We start from the raw sequence: 18,972 nt of genomic DNA, 5'->3' as shown, positions 1-18,972 counted from the left end.
CAAACTCAAAGACCTGGCCTACATTCTGGCTAAACATAGAATAGCCATGAGCTGGAAAGCATGCCACAGACCCAGAATAGAGGTATGGTGGCAGGATCTCCTGAAATGGGCCGACGCTGAAACAGTAGTATCGTATGAGGCAACCAGCAGAGGGGAGGAAAATGAAATGGGACCTCTGATAGCATGGAGACAACTGGTGGCCACATTGTCGGGATCCACCCACACCAGCCCAAGCGACATGTCCGAGAGCAACGAAGGGGAGGGCCCCCCCCCCTCAAGATATGACACCTGGAAAACAGCAGAGAAAGCTCGAGTTGAGGGGGACCGAGGGGGGGGTGACAGTAATAAAGACGCAAATGTACGCTTAGATGCTAAATACCGAAACTGTCGGGTGTGTTGAGTGTTTTGTGTTTGTTGTAAAAACCAATAAAAACTGTTTTAATTTTTAAAAAAACATTATTAAAACTTTTTAAGATTTTACACTCAAGCACAACCAATTTCTGTTTAATCGACCATACTTCCCTCAAACAAAGGGTGTCGCCAAGGGTGCCAAGTATGCGCCATCATTGGCGAACTTATTTATGGGTTTTTTCGAACATACTTACATCTATGGAGAACATGATTTCAAAACAGAAATTGTCATCTGGAAACGTTATATAGATGATGTTTTAATTATTTGGAATGGGACATCAGAGTGTTTCAGGGCTTTCACACATCTCAACCAAAATCAATTTGGTATAGAGTTTTCAGGGACTGTTAACATAACTCTGGAATTTCTTGATCTCAAGATTGATGTGCACAATAATTCATTGCACACACAAACCTTCAGGAAAACCACAGCAGTCAATGCGACGCTTCAAGTTGTCATAAAAAAATCAGTTATTGCCAACATTGTTGGGGAGTTTTATCGTGCCAAAAGGAATTGTAGCACACAGGCAGCGTTTGAACAGGAATGTAAATGTATCCAGCAAAGGTTCAAGGAACAAGGTTAAACGCCACATTGCATTAACAAAGCGCTGCATACAACTCATTTACGTTCAAGAGACTCCTTGTTGGAGCATTCCACTTCCAAGGTGGATTTTTCCACTCAGGAAACCATCTTTATCACTAAATATGTACAAGGCAGTGATTTGCTCTTCAGATTATTGAACAAACATTCCAATCTTCTTAATTTAGACCCAGACCTTACGCCATACATTTCTCACAAACCCAGGCTGGTTTTCACCAAGAACAAGCCGCTCAGAAATAAACTCAGTCCCTCTTTCCTTGAACCACAATCTGAGTTGCGTCAACATTTAGGCTGGCTTAAGAGTGGCCCCTCTGGCTTCCACAAATGTGGCTCATGCAGCTTCTGCCAATATGCACTTTCACCAATGACTGAATTTGTATGCCATCATGGCTTGTCATTTGCAATACGCGATTTTATTAATTGCAAATCCAAATATATTGTTTATGCCATCCAATGTGTTTGCAAGCTAGTATACGTAGGCAGTACTATATGAGTTCGGATTAGGATACGGGAGCATCTTTCAAACCTCAACAGCCAAAATTCGAAGCTACCATTTGCAACGCAATGGCAAACATACCATCAATGGGTCAATGTCAAAGATATTCGATTTGTTGGATTACAGCAAGCACGCTCACATGCCAGAGGTGGAGATCGTCCGCTATTACTATGACAGTTAGAAGCACGCATGATTTGTAAACTTAGATGTACTTCTTTGGGCCTTAACAAGGATCATGATTTGAATGTCTTTCTATGAGAATGTTTTTCTCCAAATATGTGTCAGAGCACATACTGGAGACATACTTTACTTACCTGGCATACTGACCACTTTGAATACATGTTTGATACCAACAGGTCATAAATGCAGATTTGACAAGGTTCACTGCTTTGACACACATTAACAGTCTGGTTTGCACCACTGCATGGTGCACCCCATCATTGTATGTTACTGTACGTACAGGAGGTTATATGCTGACCCCAATGCATTCAAATACATATAGCATCACTTTATCTGAATTCCACATAAATTCCTCTAACTTCATATTTCATTAAGACTATAAATAATTTCCAACACCTTACATAGACTTTTTTTTAAAATTGTAAGATTAATATCATCACTGTATTAGTTTGCGCACAATGTGTATACATGAATTTTATTGCATGTTTAACATCAAATATCATGCAATAGCATTATTTAGGGTACGGTAACGATACGCCACAGGAATTTGATGTATTCTAATACGTCCTGCTGTTACGGGAGGTATGACGGTCACCTGACTACCTAGGAACGTTCAGTCACATGACCGCAATCACGAACGGCACATGGTGTTCAGACTTATACAGACGCCCCTTTACCACACAGAGGCATTGCATTCGTCCAGAGGCATTGAAGCCTGTTACGGCTTCTACACTAACCGCAAGGTAAGACAATGAACCTCTGCCATCTGTACGATCGTACAGACGCCTGGCAAATGTACATTACGTTGAGGTTGAATTGCTGTTTCATTAAGCGCACTTATCCAATCATAATACTATATGTTTGAAAGTAACACTGTGATGATGGGTGCAAAAAAGTGGAAAAACAAATGGAAGAATGTGATGATTGTTATCCTTTCAATCATACTTTAACCAAAGCTAATATTACAAAGGTTATGCAGACTGAACATGATGGTGGTGCATGTGAAGGGTCGAGTACATCCAATGGGGTCTCATCTGATTTTTTAGGTTCTCAATCTGTGCCCCTGGAGTGCATCAAACCCTGTGGCTATCGACTCTCTGGGTGTGAAGAGACAGTCAGGTAGTGGTCAGCCCATGGCAAAGCCAGTTTGTGGGTAGAGCAGGGAACTGGAATGACCAGAACAGTAATCCTTGATCAACAGTCAAACATCCAGGGGGCCAACCGGACAAACATTGGTTTGGTTCCCACAACCAGTGTTCTGCGGGTGCCATCGTCCTTGAGAACCATACCAGGGGAGGTAATGAGCATTGGTACAGAGGTACTCAAATTGGGTCAAATAATGGGCCCCGAGATTAAGTGAAATTGGGCCAAGACGCTCGCACTAACACTCTTTTGGTGGAGCGGCTGTACCTCTAATCCTGAACCGATCTTGTATATTGGTGTTTTTTTGCTGAAGTAACAAACCTGAGGGCAATCTTAACAAAAGACATTGATAGGGTTTAGTTTTCCGATCATGAGTGAACAGATCGTGTCATTGTTGATGTAGCTTCCAGAACTGTATTAGAGACCCTCATTAGGGATACAGCATCACCAAAGCGAATGGGTTTTGACATAAGTGCTTGTAAAAGATCACTTTGCGAGTTCCCACAGCTGGGTCCTCGGTTAGATTTACTGGTCTGAATAAGATGGACACTGCACCATCTAAAAGTGTATTGGGACGAGGGGAAGATGTTGTTCCACAACAAGACCACCAATCTATGATTACAAGGGATTTGTCATGGTTACCTGGTGTCTTGGTTTCAATTAGTAACAACAAGGAATGAAGGCAACATATGAGTGGGAAGTATTCCCTTTCAATCCTTTTCTGGAACTCACATGGTCATTCCCACTTTTTTACTGATCCTTCCCTGGGGAAGGTTTTAAAGAACCATATGGTCACGCTGTCCCAATAAACATGGTTATCCTCCTGTCCCTTTTTAGATGGTTACAGCATATACCTACAGGCTGCTTCTCTGGAAGTTGCAGGACGCCCAGTTGGAGGTTTGATATGTGTCATTAAATCATCCCCTAATATCAAGGCTTGTAATTTGCAGGTGGGGACCCATGCTATTGAGTTTTAGTTACAGGCTGGATTAATGTCTAGCAAGGTTCCGCTTTTGAATATATATTGGCATGCTGGTGTGGCTGATTTGGATATGTTTCATGAAGTAGTATCTGATTATGTTCACAACTGAAAATGTCACAATTCTGAGGGATTTATCCTTCTAGCTGGGGATATGAACTCCACATGTCTGTTTGTGGAAGATAAGTTCAACACTTCTGATGGCTTAAATTATATTGATTCTAAAACCAGGAAAGGGACGAAAGGCTTAAAGTGGCTGATTGATATGCTTTCTCTCAGTCTTGTGGCGCTGAATGGTTATGTCAATGGAGACACGCCAGGGAACTTCACATGAGGGGCTCCAGTAGATCAGTAATCGACTACATATTTGTGGACCACATGCGGTTTCTTTGCTGTACGCAACTTGTTATCCTTGATAATCAGTGGCGCGACCACTGTGTCAATTGAATCTTCAAGCGGTCCAACTAATAAATTGGTCAATCCAGGTGGGAATCGTATATCATGGAATAGGAGACTATTTTAAAATACAATGAAGCTTTGATAGATAGATTCAAGAGGACAGCATTTAAACGGAAAACGCATATTTTTTATGACACCTTTCTGGTTGATAGGAACTTATTTTGAATGGCAAAAAACAGCTAAGCAGGCCAAACATGTACACGTATATGATCCTCAGGTATCAAAAGGCAAATGTGTTCTAAGGCAAAAGATCAGAAACATATTAAAAAGTAACATCCCGGACACTGAGCAGAAAAGGGAAATTACGGGCGCCAAGCTAAGACAAAAAAACAAGTGCAAAAAACAGCATGCCAGGCTACACCAACAGGATGCAGGATTAATGATAAAATGATTACAGAACAATGATGTCAGTAATTTTTGGAGGGTCATGAACGCATTGGAAGGTGGGCAATCTGTTTTACAGCCGAATGCAGTGGCTGAAGCCGATTTGGTCACGCACTATGGGCAACCTTTTTTGACTGAAATCAGTGATCTACCAACGATTCGACAATGTTTGGGTAATGGTGGCTCCTGTGAGCTCTCTGGTATAGACATACAATTTAGAGAGGAAATGCTAGCTAAATCAAGTAACTCAAGGGCCCCAGGACCAAATAACTTGTCAAAACTATTATTCAAACGGAATCCATCCTGGTGGGCCTCTTTTCTCACTCCTTTATTCAGGTTGTCATAGAAAAGAATAGTTTTACACCTTCATGGCGCATCTCGTATATTCTGCCTATCTACAAAAAGGAAGTGTCTTCCTTCAGACCTGTGCAGTTACTGGCCAATAACTATATTGGACGCCGACAGCAAAACATTTTCCAGCCTACTGCAACGTTTGAGAAACCAGAAGGTCCCCGGGGGTCTCTCTCTCTCAGGTGGCCAGGGCACGGCCATTGCCTTTGGATCCAGAACCTGGGGTTGGACCAGTGCAGGAGGATCACCTGGGTGAGGGGTCTTTGGGGAGTGGGATGCCTGATGGCGAGACACGGTATCCTCTTCCCTGTAACACCTTTACCCCATCCTAATGGATAGGATATTTAAAAACTCTATTCACCAGCCCCCCTTTCCCTTCACGAGCACTTTCACACAGACAGCCCGCACTGGGAGAAAACGGACTTGCACTCGAGCATTGTACCTGACATGTCCCACTACAATGGTCAGGCAAGGTCAGGCAATTACCAGTAATCATTCACACCTGACTTCCATTAAACTTCTCCACACGGATAAAAGGCGGAGCACGAGAGCACACTCTAAACGAGGTAAAGCACATGAAAGAACAGTACTTTCCCGACGGCAGCTGAACGAAGGCAAAAAGATGGCAAACCAAGAAGAGTACAGGAGGAGGTAGATACTCTTGCCCTTTTTGGTGAGAAACCATTAGTTTCCAGAACCCTTCAGATCAGAAAACGTAAAAACCAGGAAACCAGACTCAATAATCCTGTATTGTGTCAGAGATACCTGGGGCCCTCCTGGGTTATGGGTCAAAGGATCGACAGTAAAAGGATCGAATGGTCAAAGGGTCGACACCAAAGGACCGAAAACCAAAGGATTGATTTATTTTATTTTTTTTTTACTTTTTATTTTTTTTTGGGGGGGTCCCCCCCCAACCCGTTTTTTTGCTAAAAAACATTTTTTTACCTATATGAAAACCAAAAACCAAAATATATCATTTTAAAAAAAATCGATCCTTTGGTTTTCGGTCCTTTGGAGTCGATCATTTGACCATTCGACCCTTTTTTTCGATCCTTTCACGAGACACTGCCCTCCTGCACGGTTGAACGAGTCGGGGATGAACAGCAGCCGTCATGGTACTGTCCTTGGCTCCAAGATCAAAGCAACGCCAGAGAGAACAACACAGCGGTGAGTTGGGGAGACCGATGCAAGACCGGTCAGTGTTGAAGTGAAGGTTTCAAGCATCAACATTGTATAAAGAGCGCAAGAACGAAGATTGAAACGCGTGTGATGAAAGACGGGAGGAAAGCTTAATTGCTGATGAATGTTTGAACATTAAAGGAGAATAGATATATTACCAGTGACAGATTGGTCCAGCACAACGTGGCTGCTCAATCCAAGGTCTCTTTAAGTTATTCAACCAAGAAGTGGCAGAAACTAAAGTAGAAAATGGATAAGAAGATTGTGTGAAATGAATCAAAGTGGTCCTGCAACGATTTAAGCAAAACCCATTGCACCTTCGAAAGTCTTTGATTATTGATATCAAGAGGAAAATGTAGAAAGTGAGATTCCATGGTCCGAGCCCGAGCGAGGGAGACCAACTGTGAATATTGTGCTAAAGGGGTCCGAACCCGAACAATGGAGACCAATTGTAAACATTGTGATAAAAAGGGGTCCAAACCTGAAGGGAGGAGACCATGATGAACACTGAAAGCAAGAACCTGTAAATGTGAAATCCTGATAAGAAAGGAACTTTGGTGCTTGTTTGGTATGATAGGCCCTCTGCAGTAGGAGACTTATTGGAAAAGAGACTTTGGCTGAAGGCCTTGAGGCCTTTGCTTTGAACTGTATCCTCGTGGCAGAGAAGGCGCGAGTGTGTGCGAAGCTCGAACGTGCCGCCTTGCCCCGTGCTGAAAACGTGGGGAAGGGAAGCCAATTGCTTACCTATCCTGACATATTATTTCTTTAACAATTTTAAGTTAGATTAAACCAAAGTGGCTCCTTGTCTAGAGTAATTGACACACGCACAGGACTGAGGCAGGGGTGCGTTTTGCACCGCTGCCTCTTTAACCTGAATGTGTCAGATCTTGAGTATTGGCTTAGTGGTAAATCATTGGCCTCACTGAAAATTGCCACAAATCGCATAAGCCGTCTCTCCCATGCTAATGACTTCCTACTTTTTGATCTGAAGTCAATAGGTCTTCAGAGACTGATCACAGCGTTTATTGAATGTCGCTAAAACCAAGATCTTGACAATATCAAGGTGTAACGTAACAGTGGTAAACCTTTCATATGGCAATTGAACTCAGAGCGGTTGGAAATGGTATGGAGTATTGCATATTTGCAATTCCCAATACTTAGCAGACATTGTAAGAGGCATTATTGTGACTGGCTAATGCACATGGCCACAGCCATGGTGTCACAGATGCTAAGAATAAAAACAAAGTACTGCAAGTTTTCGCTGATTCCCCACACCACATTTGTTGAAAGAAACGTTGTCCCTAAACATACTTACGGCATTCAAGTGTTACAACCTTGGGCCAATGACACCTTACATAAATTAGAACGTTACATCTGGTGCAGAGTATTCAAAATACCAATATGCCAACGGTTGCAATTAGATACGGGTTGGGTATTAACTCATTGGGAGTTTAGAGCAAAATGGAAAACTTGCAGTTCTTATACAGGATCTAAATCGCCCACTGGGCTCCTTATATTTCGACGTTGCTGTGGTTGCGATCAGTGGGCAGGACCTGGTTCTGAATGCTTTTGTAAATTGTGGGAATGTACTGCCTGAAAGTGGTCAAACCAGAGACTCTATAGAGAATATAGAGCATCTTCAGCTTAATCTAGGCAAGGTGAAAGTGAACCTGAAAAATCGGATTGGATTAACACTTTAGAAGCCTGCCATTGTTTTAAGTCTTTGCAACACTTGAATGTTGAACACAAACAACTTAATGCTCTGGCACCACATCTTAACCTCTTTCCATGTCCCTCAGCACAATGGAATTTTGTAGATGTCAATGGAATCTGTACTTGACTGGTGAAATCATCAGATAACGTAATCCTCAGTTAAATGGTATAGGTTCTTGTAGATTTTGCCACAACCACAGTGAGCTGGAGTCCTTGAAACACAATGTCATATACTGCCCAGGCTTATTATCATGTCGAGCAACAATCTTCAAAGAGTTTGTGTGTTCCCAGTCATTTGTTGAAAGTGACTATCTTTGTCGGAGATGCTTGTCGTGGAAAACCTAACTCACTGGCTTTAGCGGTTGTTCAATTTTTAAGGTCTTTAAAAGGATGAAAACAAAATAATCATGAATTATACTGAATTGGAGTGTTTACTCAGTGTCCTATATATTGTCATTGGGTAAAAAAATATTCCTTGTAATGATACTGTAACATTGTTTGTTTTTATATTTCTTTTCTTCTTTATAACTTTCATGTCTGCTTTTTCATTGTAAAAATGCTTGAACCAGGAAAAAACTGTAGTAAAGATTGTTTTCACTATGTTAATACTTGCTAGTGAATGCAGCTCATAGATTTGGCCCTACGATTTACCTTCTTTGCATTAAATAAAGTTATGCCTTGGGGGGAAACAGTTTCAAAAATATTTTGCTCTATGGTTGCCTTTTAGATAAGGAACACTGCAATTAAACAGTTCAAATATCAACACAAGAACTAAGTTTGAACTCAGATCGGTTTACACTATTTCATATAATGTAAGCAACATACATAGTGCCCCAAGTGCAACAATATTAATTTAGTACAGAATGGAGCAATAATAATTTCTACATTGCTTATTATCTAAGTAGCAAACATGCATCATTTTGTTGTAAACTTTACTTAATATTGACAGTTGTCTCTCTTCTTTAAAAATATCTACCTGTTGCACACCATAATGCATCACATATATATTAAAATGAAAAAAGGAATAGTAAACAAATTGGCTAAATAATAAAATCCAAACGGAGTGGCTGCATGCATATTTTAGTCCTGTTGTGTGTTCTAGGTGTTCCAATACACAGAAATGTTTTACTCTTATGCTCTTCCTTCCCTAAGGACATCATTGACTGGAAGAATGCCCGTATGTTTTTCTACTGGCGACTACGTCGCCTCCTTCTGGAAGAGGTGGTCAAAAGTGAAATCCTGAATGCTAACAGTGAGCTGAGCGACATACACATCCAGTCTATGCTGAGACGATGGTTTATGGAGACGGAAGGAGCTGTGAAGGTAAGCTTGACCCAATGCTTTCAGTTTGGAATCCTCATCACTGACCAAGAGTCCATATTCTAAAACCTAGCCAGCTACTTTAGTGTAGTTACGGTACTTGTTAGACTGTTTTTTCAGAACCACTACTGTGGCAGGTTCCTAAAAAGCCAACCATGCTGGACCTGTAAAGGTTTACCCAAAAAGTCTAACCACGTTCTCACTTCTGAGGCTGGGCAGTAAGGCTAAAATCGAGGATATGAGAAGCTTGGTGAAATGTAGAGTTAACATACACAAGCATTTGTCAAGCAATAGATTGTCCACACAGGTAAGTTTGAAAGTGTGCATATTGCTTTAACAACAGAAATGCATTAAAGTCAATTACTAGAGGTAAGCAATACCCATATAGGCACATATACATTCTCACTTAGGTGTCCAATTCTGACACGACCACACTTTAGATTTAAATGCAGTTACTTTTCCAACAAACTAAAGTTGGCGCTAGGGAACTTTGGGGTGTTGCCACAGTTATTACAGGCCTTATAGTAGAACATATCCTTTTAAGAACATTGGGCCTCATTACAAGTTTGGCTGTATTCTTGTGGTAAACTGCCGGAATACCGCCAAGCGGAATTACTGTTACCGCCACTTGGTCCTGCGGAATTTCCACCAGATTACATGGTATGGTGGTGTTAGTGCCCAATTATGGAGTGCATAGGACTCCATGGCGATTTGAACTGAATTACTGCTGGCGGTAAGGTGGAGGAATTTCCTCCCGCATTTTGCTGGCGGTTTTTCCTCCACCCCACCACCAAAATTGTACTACAGCAGTGTGGTAATGCTGCATTACCGCAGTTCTTTCCCGTACCGCTGCGCTCGTAATGAGGCCCATTGTGGTTATTACTTGCCTTTTACATCTGATTCATTATCTAGACTTCTGAATCTTGCGATCTTTGCATATTCTGGGCTCTTTCTTCAGGGGTGAGTTTTGTATAGTGTTTTTCAATTTAGTTATTTTTGCTGATGGTGCGTTTAATTAAAATATATATATGGACAGCCACCAGGGGGCGCGCTAATAATGTTTGCTGCTTGAGCGCGTTGCTCCTGTGTCACTGGGTTGAAAAGTGGAGAAAGCCCCCACTTGGGACCACCCCTCAACCCCCCTCCAGGCAGGCACCTGCTGGACCTCACAATGAGTGAACACCCTGGGAGCATTGACACAAAATTTGGTGAAAATCGGCTAATGTGAGGCAGAGATACAGCGCTACGAAGACTTCTGTGGGAAAACTGAAGTGTTTTCTCGAACGGGGTGCTCCATACTAATCATACGCAGTGTGGCCCCCGGAGTAACGTTGGGCCTGTGAAGTGTGACCTGGGCCATTAGAAGGTATGTAAATAACAGTGCTGGGGGCTTGGGCCAGATGGGTGCTTGAAATGCACCCAGTGTGTGGTTCCCCCCCATCTGAGTGGGGACCAGACAGGCTATGAGCCTGACAGAATGGTGACCACCGCAGGGAGGCAGCAGACCCCAGCTCGACTGGTACTAGGATCGGTCAGGGACGCGGATGAGCAACAGGAGGCACAGGGGAACGGGTGCCGGTGGGCCCATGGAATTTCAGGGGCTACAGAGCGGCTTAGCCCCCTGAACGGTGGGGCTACTATAAACAAGGAGTGGTACCCATGTGGAATGGATGGGCAGTAGGCTCCTCCTGAAGGATCGTGATAGGGTGTGAAACTGGGCACATGGGCACTTTAAACTACAGACCCTGTACACCCCATCTTACATGGAGTATTGGAAAGGGTTAACTCTTGTCCCTTTTTGTCTGTGCCTCTTGGAGCATTGCTTCGCTCCCTTTACATTAAGACTTGGATGGTGGCAGTGGTATCCACCCTAACCTTACTAACGCGATAATCTTATATAAACGAGGTATTGTTTAAGGCTAATATATTAGCCTCGAACATAAACCCACTTGACCAAATACATTTTATTTTGGCTCCGGCTGGGTTTAGTCGCCATTTCTTTTTGTTAGTCTTTCTCATGTTTTTCTCTGTGCGCCAAACCGGGGACGACTCCTTTGTTGTCTTTTCGCGGGCTTCTGCACAGAAGCCCTTCTCAAGGCGCCTGAAAGTCTAGATAGGCAGGATGTGAGGGAAGTATCTTCGGACCACTGCCATGGGTTCCCTTGGTAACCCAAGTCGCACTCCTGTTTGATTGGCAGAGGGGACTGTCCTTGCCAGAACAGTCACCCCGCTGTATGATTGACAGCCAGGCTGTATGAATGGGGGAAAACTGCATAAAAAGCAGGTCTCTGGGACTGGAAAGGCAGAGTCGCCACTGGAACGAAAGAACCAATGAGGAACTGGCAGAAGAGGACCCCTTCAACGACTGAACCGCCCGGTGAATCCCTGCTGCAGGTCCGAATCTCCAGAATCCTACAACAGAGAAGATCCTCCAGGAAACCTCTCCCCTTGAGCTGGTGGGACAAACCAGTTTGCCCAAACTACAAGCCTGGACCCCTCCTCTGGTCGAATTCGCTGTACAGAGCTACAGTGGGCCGGGTAGCCAGGAAGGTTGGACCCTGCTTGGGTTTTAAGGAGCACAGCTTTTATTCGTTGCTTTGCTCTGCTGTTGGTTTCTTCCCTGGGTAGTGCAGGACCCTCCAGTCTTCTACTTCTTGTCAGTCCGACAGTCGCTTCAGGAACCGTGAGCCTGCAGGAACTACCAGGCACGTCCGACTACCCTGAACTGTGTAATCTTGAGCAAAAGACTTTTGACCCATTGACTTTGGCCCTAAGCCTTTTCTATCTGATTCTATCTCTGTAGTTCCTCTTGTTCAATTGCCCCGAGTACTTACCTGTTGGTTTGACCTAATTTCTAATAACTTTGTTTTTCCCTCCCTTTTAAATTGCTGGGGTGCCATTTTGCTCCCACTTCATTTTGTGAGCTTAACTTGTCTGGAATTTAAGGGAAGTTGTGTGGTGCATTAAGAGTGTGATTTTTAGACTGCTTATAATAGTGTACTGTTATACAACTGAAGAGTGAAATAAATGTATATTCTTTTACTTGAAAACCTTGAGTCAGTGTTTGCCTGAATCATAGTAATTTCTATCCTTTGTGTAACTATTTGATACTGCTCACCTACTCTTGAGATAAGTCTGGCTGCTCCGCTACTGCTACCACTATAACTGTGTAGTACAGGCTTGTACCAAAGGTGAAATTGGACTGTCACTTGTAGTCTTAATTGTGTGTGGTGTTCCCAAAGGGTACTTCATATATTTCTGCCTAACACTGGCCATGCCCTTTGAGGGAGACCTGCTTTTCGGTCAAAAAGCTGACAAATCCTTGGAAAAGTTTAAGGAATCCAAGATGGCTGCTAAATTACTGTGCCTGCCTTCAGCTTTGCCTCCTTAGGCAGGGGCAGTAGGCGTTACGTACCCTAAGGCAGGAAGGCGCAGCTCCCGAATTCCAGGCAGGGGTGCTTCTCGTGTCCCAGAATGGGCAGAGGGGCCTCTCTGGGCCAACAAGCAACAACAGTGGCTGGGATGCCTGCGCCCTCTAAGTCGCTTTGATTAACCCTCCCACTGGTTGGTGGACGGTTGGCAGGGCATTGGCCCCAGTGGCAGGAGATTACCTCCGCGCCTGGGCCCTGCAGTTCATTTGGTGGGGTTGTCAGCCCTTTCCAAAGAGACCACTGGACAGACCCCACCTTCCCCAATCCAACAGGGACAGGAATTCCAGGAAGAGCTGAGAGTCCCATTGTCGAAGAGTGCAGTGGAAAAGGTACCTCCCGAACAGAGAAGATCGGCTGGTATTCCCGGTATTTCCTGGTATCCAAAAAGGGAGGAGATCTCTGTCCCATTCTGGACCTCAGGGCTCTAAACAAGTTCCTGAGGAAAGACAAATTCAGGATGGTGATGTTGAGAGAAATTCTCCATGCTCTCGAAACTTCAGGACTGGCTGGTGTCGATAGACCTGCAGGACGCTTATTTCCATGTGCAAATACATCAAAAGTACACGAAGTTCCTAAGGTTCTTCATAGGGGACAAGCACTATCAGTTCAAGGTACTGCACTTTGGGTTGACCTCCGCTCTAGAGGATTTGACCAAGCTTGTGGCGATAGTCACGGCTCACCTCAGGATATCCGGGCTCCATGTGTTCCCATATCTGGATGACTTGCTGATCCGGGCGAAGTCAGCGGGGCAGGTTTTGTCTCTTTTGTGTCATGACCTACAGAGTGCGCCCCTTTTGGACTTCCTGGTCTTTGTCTCAGTGGGGCTTACACTCCCTGATACTCCCAACATGGACGTCCAAGTGAAACACCTTCCTCGCTCCACACATTGGACGTAACGTGTTCTATTAGACCACGCCCCCCGCGGCTCCGCGTGTCTCAATGCTATCGCGAAGTAGCGACCAGACGTGTGCTCCGTAGCTCGCGGTATTGTTTTCCCTGATTCTGTCCCTTCTAAACTCCATTCCTAGTCCCTCTCCTTTGCTTCTTACTTCCTGGACTCGTGTGCTTTGTAGTGCAGCCTCTTACTTTCCCGGATTCCTGGATCGTTACATCCCGGAACTTTGAACACACGCTGGAGTCGGAAGAGACTTGTGTAGCCTTATTCAAGACCCGATCTGTCCGCAAGAAGGCATCGACCAAGAAATCCAGCAAAGATCGTACTCAGGTGAGAAGGGGGGAACTCCTTGACACTTTGGAAGTCACCTGCCTACTTCTGCACAGGCTGGGCTTCTCCCTCAACTTGAAGAAGTCCCATTTGACACCAATTCAGCGGCTCCAGTTCATCCGAGCAGTCCTAGACACTCGAGTAGGGAAGGCTTTCCCTCCCAAGGAGAGAGTCATCAACATAGCCCAGATGAAGTATTTGTTTCAGTACCACACCACCCTTCCACCTGCTTCCTTCCTCTGACTTTTGGGTCTCCATGGCTTCCTGTATCTTCCTAGTGCCGGAGACCTGACTGTGCATGAGGTCCCTTCGGTGGCTCGTGAGGGACCAGTGGTCTCAGTATCTGAGAGCCCTCACAGTTCATCTCTGTGTCCAACCGGGTAGTCTGTGAACTCGGCTGGTCGAACACGCACAGCAATTCTGTTGGGGTGGGAACCCTTTCGGCCTCCTTGACCTCAGGCCCGTGTGGTCATGGATGCGTCTCTGAAGGGTTGTGGCACCCACTGCGAAGATTTGCAGGTGTGCGGCCTCTGCTTTCCATCAGAAGCCCAGTGGCACATCAACAGGTTGGAATTGCGGGCCATCAGGTTAGTCCTCCGGGCCTTTGCCCCATCTCTCAGAGGGATGTATGTCGTCACCCTGACAGACAGAATTGTGGCCATGCACTACCTCAGCAAGCAGGGTTGTGTGCACTCCCGCCCCCTCTGCACCTACGCGATACAGCTGTGGTTCTTGTTACAAAAGAACCAAATCTCAGTCTCTGCAGTTTGTCTGGCGGGGACAGAGAACACCCTGGGGGATGCTCTGAGCAGGCAGAGCACAATCTCACGAGTGGGGAGTGTGACAGGAAGTTCTAGAGGAGGTATTCGATCTCTGAGGTACCCCAGAAGTGAATCTGTTCTCTGCAGAGTCCAACAGGAAGTGCAAACACTTTTGCTCAAAGACATTCCCAGCGAACGGCGCACAGGGGGACGCCTTTCTGGTGGATTGGACCGTCCTTCTCCACTATGCCTTCCCCCTCCTGATTCCCGTCATCCCTTGGGTTCTCAGGAGGTTTAAGAAATTTCATCGCCCTGGATTAGGCAAGCAGAACGTGGTAATCTGATCTCTTGGATTTCACCATCTGTCCGCGTCACTGGTTGCTGCTGCGTCCGGATCTCCTGACCCAGTGGGAGGGTAGAGTACTCCGCCCGACCCCGGATTCCCTCAACCTACATGCATGGCTCTTGAGAGGATGAGGTATGATGACTGGGATTTCTTAGAGGAGGTACTTGAGGTGTTGCTGGCTGCCCGCAGACTGTCTACAAGATCTCTGCACGTGTGGAGGTGGATTAGATTTGAGGCGTGGTACAGGGACCGCGAGATTGACCCTATCTCTTGTCCCACCACCACATTGATGGAGTTCCTTCTGCCATTGGCCTCTTCAGGCCTTAAGGTCACCACAGTCAAAGGGTATTTGGCCGCCCTGTGTTCAAGAGTTCCCCCGACCAAGGTTCCTTCTTTACTATTCTGGTCATGGCCCAGTTCTTGAAGGGCCTTCTCAATAAGTTTCCACCAACCACGTTTGTCGTCCCAGAATGGGATCTTAATCTGGTTTTGATCTACTTGACGGCAGCTCTGTTTGAGTTTATGCACTCATGTTCTTTGCAGCTGCTATCCTTAAGGCAGCCTTTTTGGTAGCAATCACATCTGCTCGGAGGGTTAGCGAGCTGCAAGCCTTGTGCTGCAAATCTCCTTTTCTGAAGTTCTTCTGTGAGAAAGTCTCTCTCAAATTTAGGCCCGAGTTCCTTCCTAACGTGGTTTCAGAGTTTCTCCTGTTCCAGTCTCTCAATTTGCCTGTCTTTTACATTCCTCCACATCCCTTGAAAGATGAAGAGCGGTTTCACTGCCTTGACCCAAAGAGAGCGTTAAGCTTCTATGTTGCTCGCACATCCGAGTTTGGGAAGTCAAACCAGTTGTTTGTGGCACATTCTTTGTCTAGAATAGGTCTTGCCATAACTAAACAAACCCTGTTACGTTGGATTATTTTGTGCATATCCGAGTCTTAACAATTGGCAGGCATGGAACTTGCGTGGGCCTCAGGGCTCACTCAGCCATATGGTCATTCTTACATACATTCACCAAGCACTGTGCCTTGGAGGTTGCACAGAGAGCTGATGTATGGTTTGGTAGGGCAATTCTTCAGAATCTACTTGTTTAAAACTTCTGCCCTCCTCCTTTGCATTACTGCTTGCGGAGTCTATCAAGATGAGTAATGGAATCTGCTGGAGAAAAGCAATCCATTGAAGGAGAAATTACTCACCGTAATGATCTTTCTATGGATTCTTCTCCCGCAGATTCCTCATCGACCCTCTTATCCATCCTCGCTCAGAAAGTACTGTGAATTATTAATTCTGTCCAATTGACAAGAGATCTGGAAGACCGCTCCTGTCTCATTTAAAACAAAAAAAAAGATTTTGTAATCATTGTTGTGTGGGATCACCCTTCGGGTGTATCCTTGTTATGTTGTTTTACTGACTGAATGGACTTCTCCTGTGTTTTTTCCTTCTGCAGTGTTCATGTGTGGGGGGATAAAAAGGGGGAACTGAAGCATGGGTGTATTGACGTGCTATGTATACGATGTCTGACATCACTTCCGGAGCCAACTATCGAGAGCCGAGCAAGACGGATCGACAGCTGAGTCGAGGTCCACTACGCCCCCTGGCGAAAGGTTTCCGAGCAGCAGAGCTGGATGATGGATATCTATCAAGATGAGGAATCTGCTGGAGTAGAATCCATATAAAGATCATTACAATGAGTAATTTCTCCTCCTTCCTCCTTTAACCGCCCAAGCACGAAAAACCAGAATGTCCCAGCTGCGTAAAAGTACATTGTGAAACTGCTAACTGTAAAGTCTGAATAAATGCATGCAGATTTAAATATACTCATTATTACATTTCTTCCATATGCTTCTCTGTGTGATCAAAACCTCCTTTTATATATTTCCCATTGTGCATGTTTTATGAATGTTTTCTTTAGCTGGGGATCTCAGGACAGGTGTTCCCCTGCACTGGCATTGAAATGCTCTTTGTCTCCCAGTTTCCACTTGTTTCAGAGCACCCTGTGTGTAGAGCGTGTCATGTAGCATTTGTGATTTTAACATTGTATCTTTTTACGTGCATTAAAATCTAATATGTATCAGTTACAAATCACAGTAACACTAAAAAATAACATATCCCATCCACAATTAACTATGCTCGATACATTAGACATTGCAACATCGTGCCCAGCTCACCACCACCCCCAGTAATCAATGTGGCGCATGCAACTGTTAGGCAGAATTATATGCAGTACCCTTTGGGAACACTGCACACAATTAAGACTACAAGTGACAGTACAATTTTACCTTTGGTACAAGCCTGTACTGCACAGTTATGGTGGTAGCAGTAGCGGAGCAGCCAGACTTATCTCAGGAGTAATGGCCAGTACAAATAGTTACACAAAGGACAGCAATTACTATGATTTAGGCAAACACTGACTCAAGGTTTCTAAGTAAAAGAATATATATTTATCTACTCAACAGTTGTATAACATTTCACGATTCTAAGCAAGTCAAAATCACAATCATAAATACACCACACCACTTCCCTTAAATTCTAGACAAGTTAATCTCGCAAAATGAAGTGGGAGCAAAATGGCACTCCAGCAATTTAAAAGGGAGGGAAAGACAAAGTTATCAGCAATTAGGCAAAAGCAACATATAAGTATTGTGAGCAGTTGAACAAGAGAGACTACAGTTAGGAGATCTAGAAAAGGCTTAGGGCCAAAGTCAATAGGTCAAAAGTCTTTTGCTCAAGATCACACAGTTCAGAGTAGTTTGCGGTAATGTTTGTGGCACAGATTCCCGACGAGGTTGGTTGGTAGAAAAGTTAGTTCAAAGAGAAGAGAAGGAGAAGCCCTCGGATTGGAGAAAGATTTCAAACACTTTCCCCACGGCTGAGCGAAACGCACAACCGGATTTGCACAGTACCTTAAAACGGAGAGGGGGCTGTAGTTGTGGCAGATGTTCCTGGAAGTTCCTGAAGGCTCACGGTTTCTGAAACGACTGTTGGACTAATCAGAAGTAGAAAAACTGGAGGGTCCTGCACTACCCAGGGAAGAAACCAGCAGCAGCGCCAAACAACGAATAAAAGGTGTGCGCCTTAAAACCCAAGCAGGGTCCGACCTTCGTGGCTATCCAGCCCACTGTAGCTCTGTACAGCGAATTTGACCAGAGGAGGAGTCCTGGCTTGTAGTTTGGGCGAACTGGTTGGTCTCACCAGCTCAAGGGAAGAAGTTTCCTGGAGGATCTTCTCTGTCGTCGTATTTGGAGATTCGTACCTGCAGCCGGCTTCAATGGGTGGTTCAGTCGTTGTAGGGGTCCTCTTCTGCCAGTTCCTCGTTGGTTCTTTACTTCTAGTGGCGACTCTGTCTTTCCAGTCCCAGAGGCCTGTTTTTTATGCAGTTTTCCCCCATTCATACAGCCTGGCTGTCAATCTCACAGCAGAGTGGCTGGCCTGGCAAGGCCTTTCCCCTTAGCCAATCAGACAAGAGTGCGACTTGGGTTACCATGGGAACCCATGGCAGGGGTCCGAAGATCGCTCCCTCACATCCTGCCTACCTATACTATCAGGTGCCTAAAGGAGGGCTTCTGTGCAGAAGCCCGCGAAAAGACCGCAAACAAAGCAGTCATCCCCGGTTTGGCACGCAGAGAAAAACACGAGAAAGACTTTAACAAAAAAGAATGGTGACTAAACCGAGCCGGAACCAAAATAAAATGTATTTGGTCAAGTGGGTTTATGTTCGAGGCTAATATAATAGCCTAAAACATTACCACGTTACATAAGATAATCGCGGTAGGAAAGTTAGGGTAGATTCCACTGCCACCAGCCAAGTTTTATTGTTATGGAAGAGAAACAATGCCTCAAGAGGTATAGACAAAAAGGGATTAGAGTTAACCCTTTGCAATACTCCATGTAAGATGGACTGGGTCTTTGGTTAAGTGACTATATAAAGTTAATGGCAACTTTACCTGTTTCTGGGGTACAGTAGTCAGCCCTAGAAAAATGGAGTCAGTGGGAAGTC

At 44.7% G+C, this 18,972-nt stretch overlaps 1 protein-coding gene across 1 annotated transcript in view; it reads left to right on the top strand.

Annotated features, from left to right (window-relative positions):
- Nucleotides 1-18,972, top strand: part of ACACB (acetyl-CoA carboxylase beta) — a 3,851,763-nt gene that overhangs the window by 3,768,107 nt on the left and 64,684 nt on the right. Inside the window, exon 52 of the mRNA XM_069619430.1 lies at nucleotides 9,046-9,216. Within this exon, the coding sequence (XP_069475531.1) occupies nucleotides 9,046-9,216 (171 nt within the window). The remainder of the gene's footprint in view (nucleotides 1-9,045; nucleotides 9,217-18,972) is intronic.

Source organism: Ambystoma mexicanum, chromosome 10, assembly GCF_040938575.1.
Source record: "Ambystoma mexicanum isolate Mex_15411 chromosome 10, UKY_AmexF1_1, whole genome shotgun sequence".
NCBI lineage: Eukaryota > Metazoa > Chordata > Amphibia > Caudata > Ambystomatidae > Ambystoma > Ambystoma mexicanum.
This window is presented reverse-complemented; position numbering and strand designations above follow the sequence as displayed.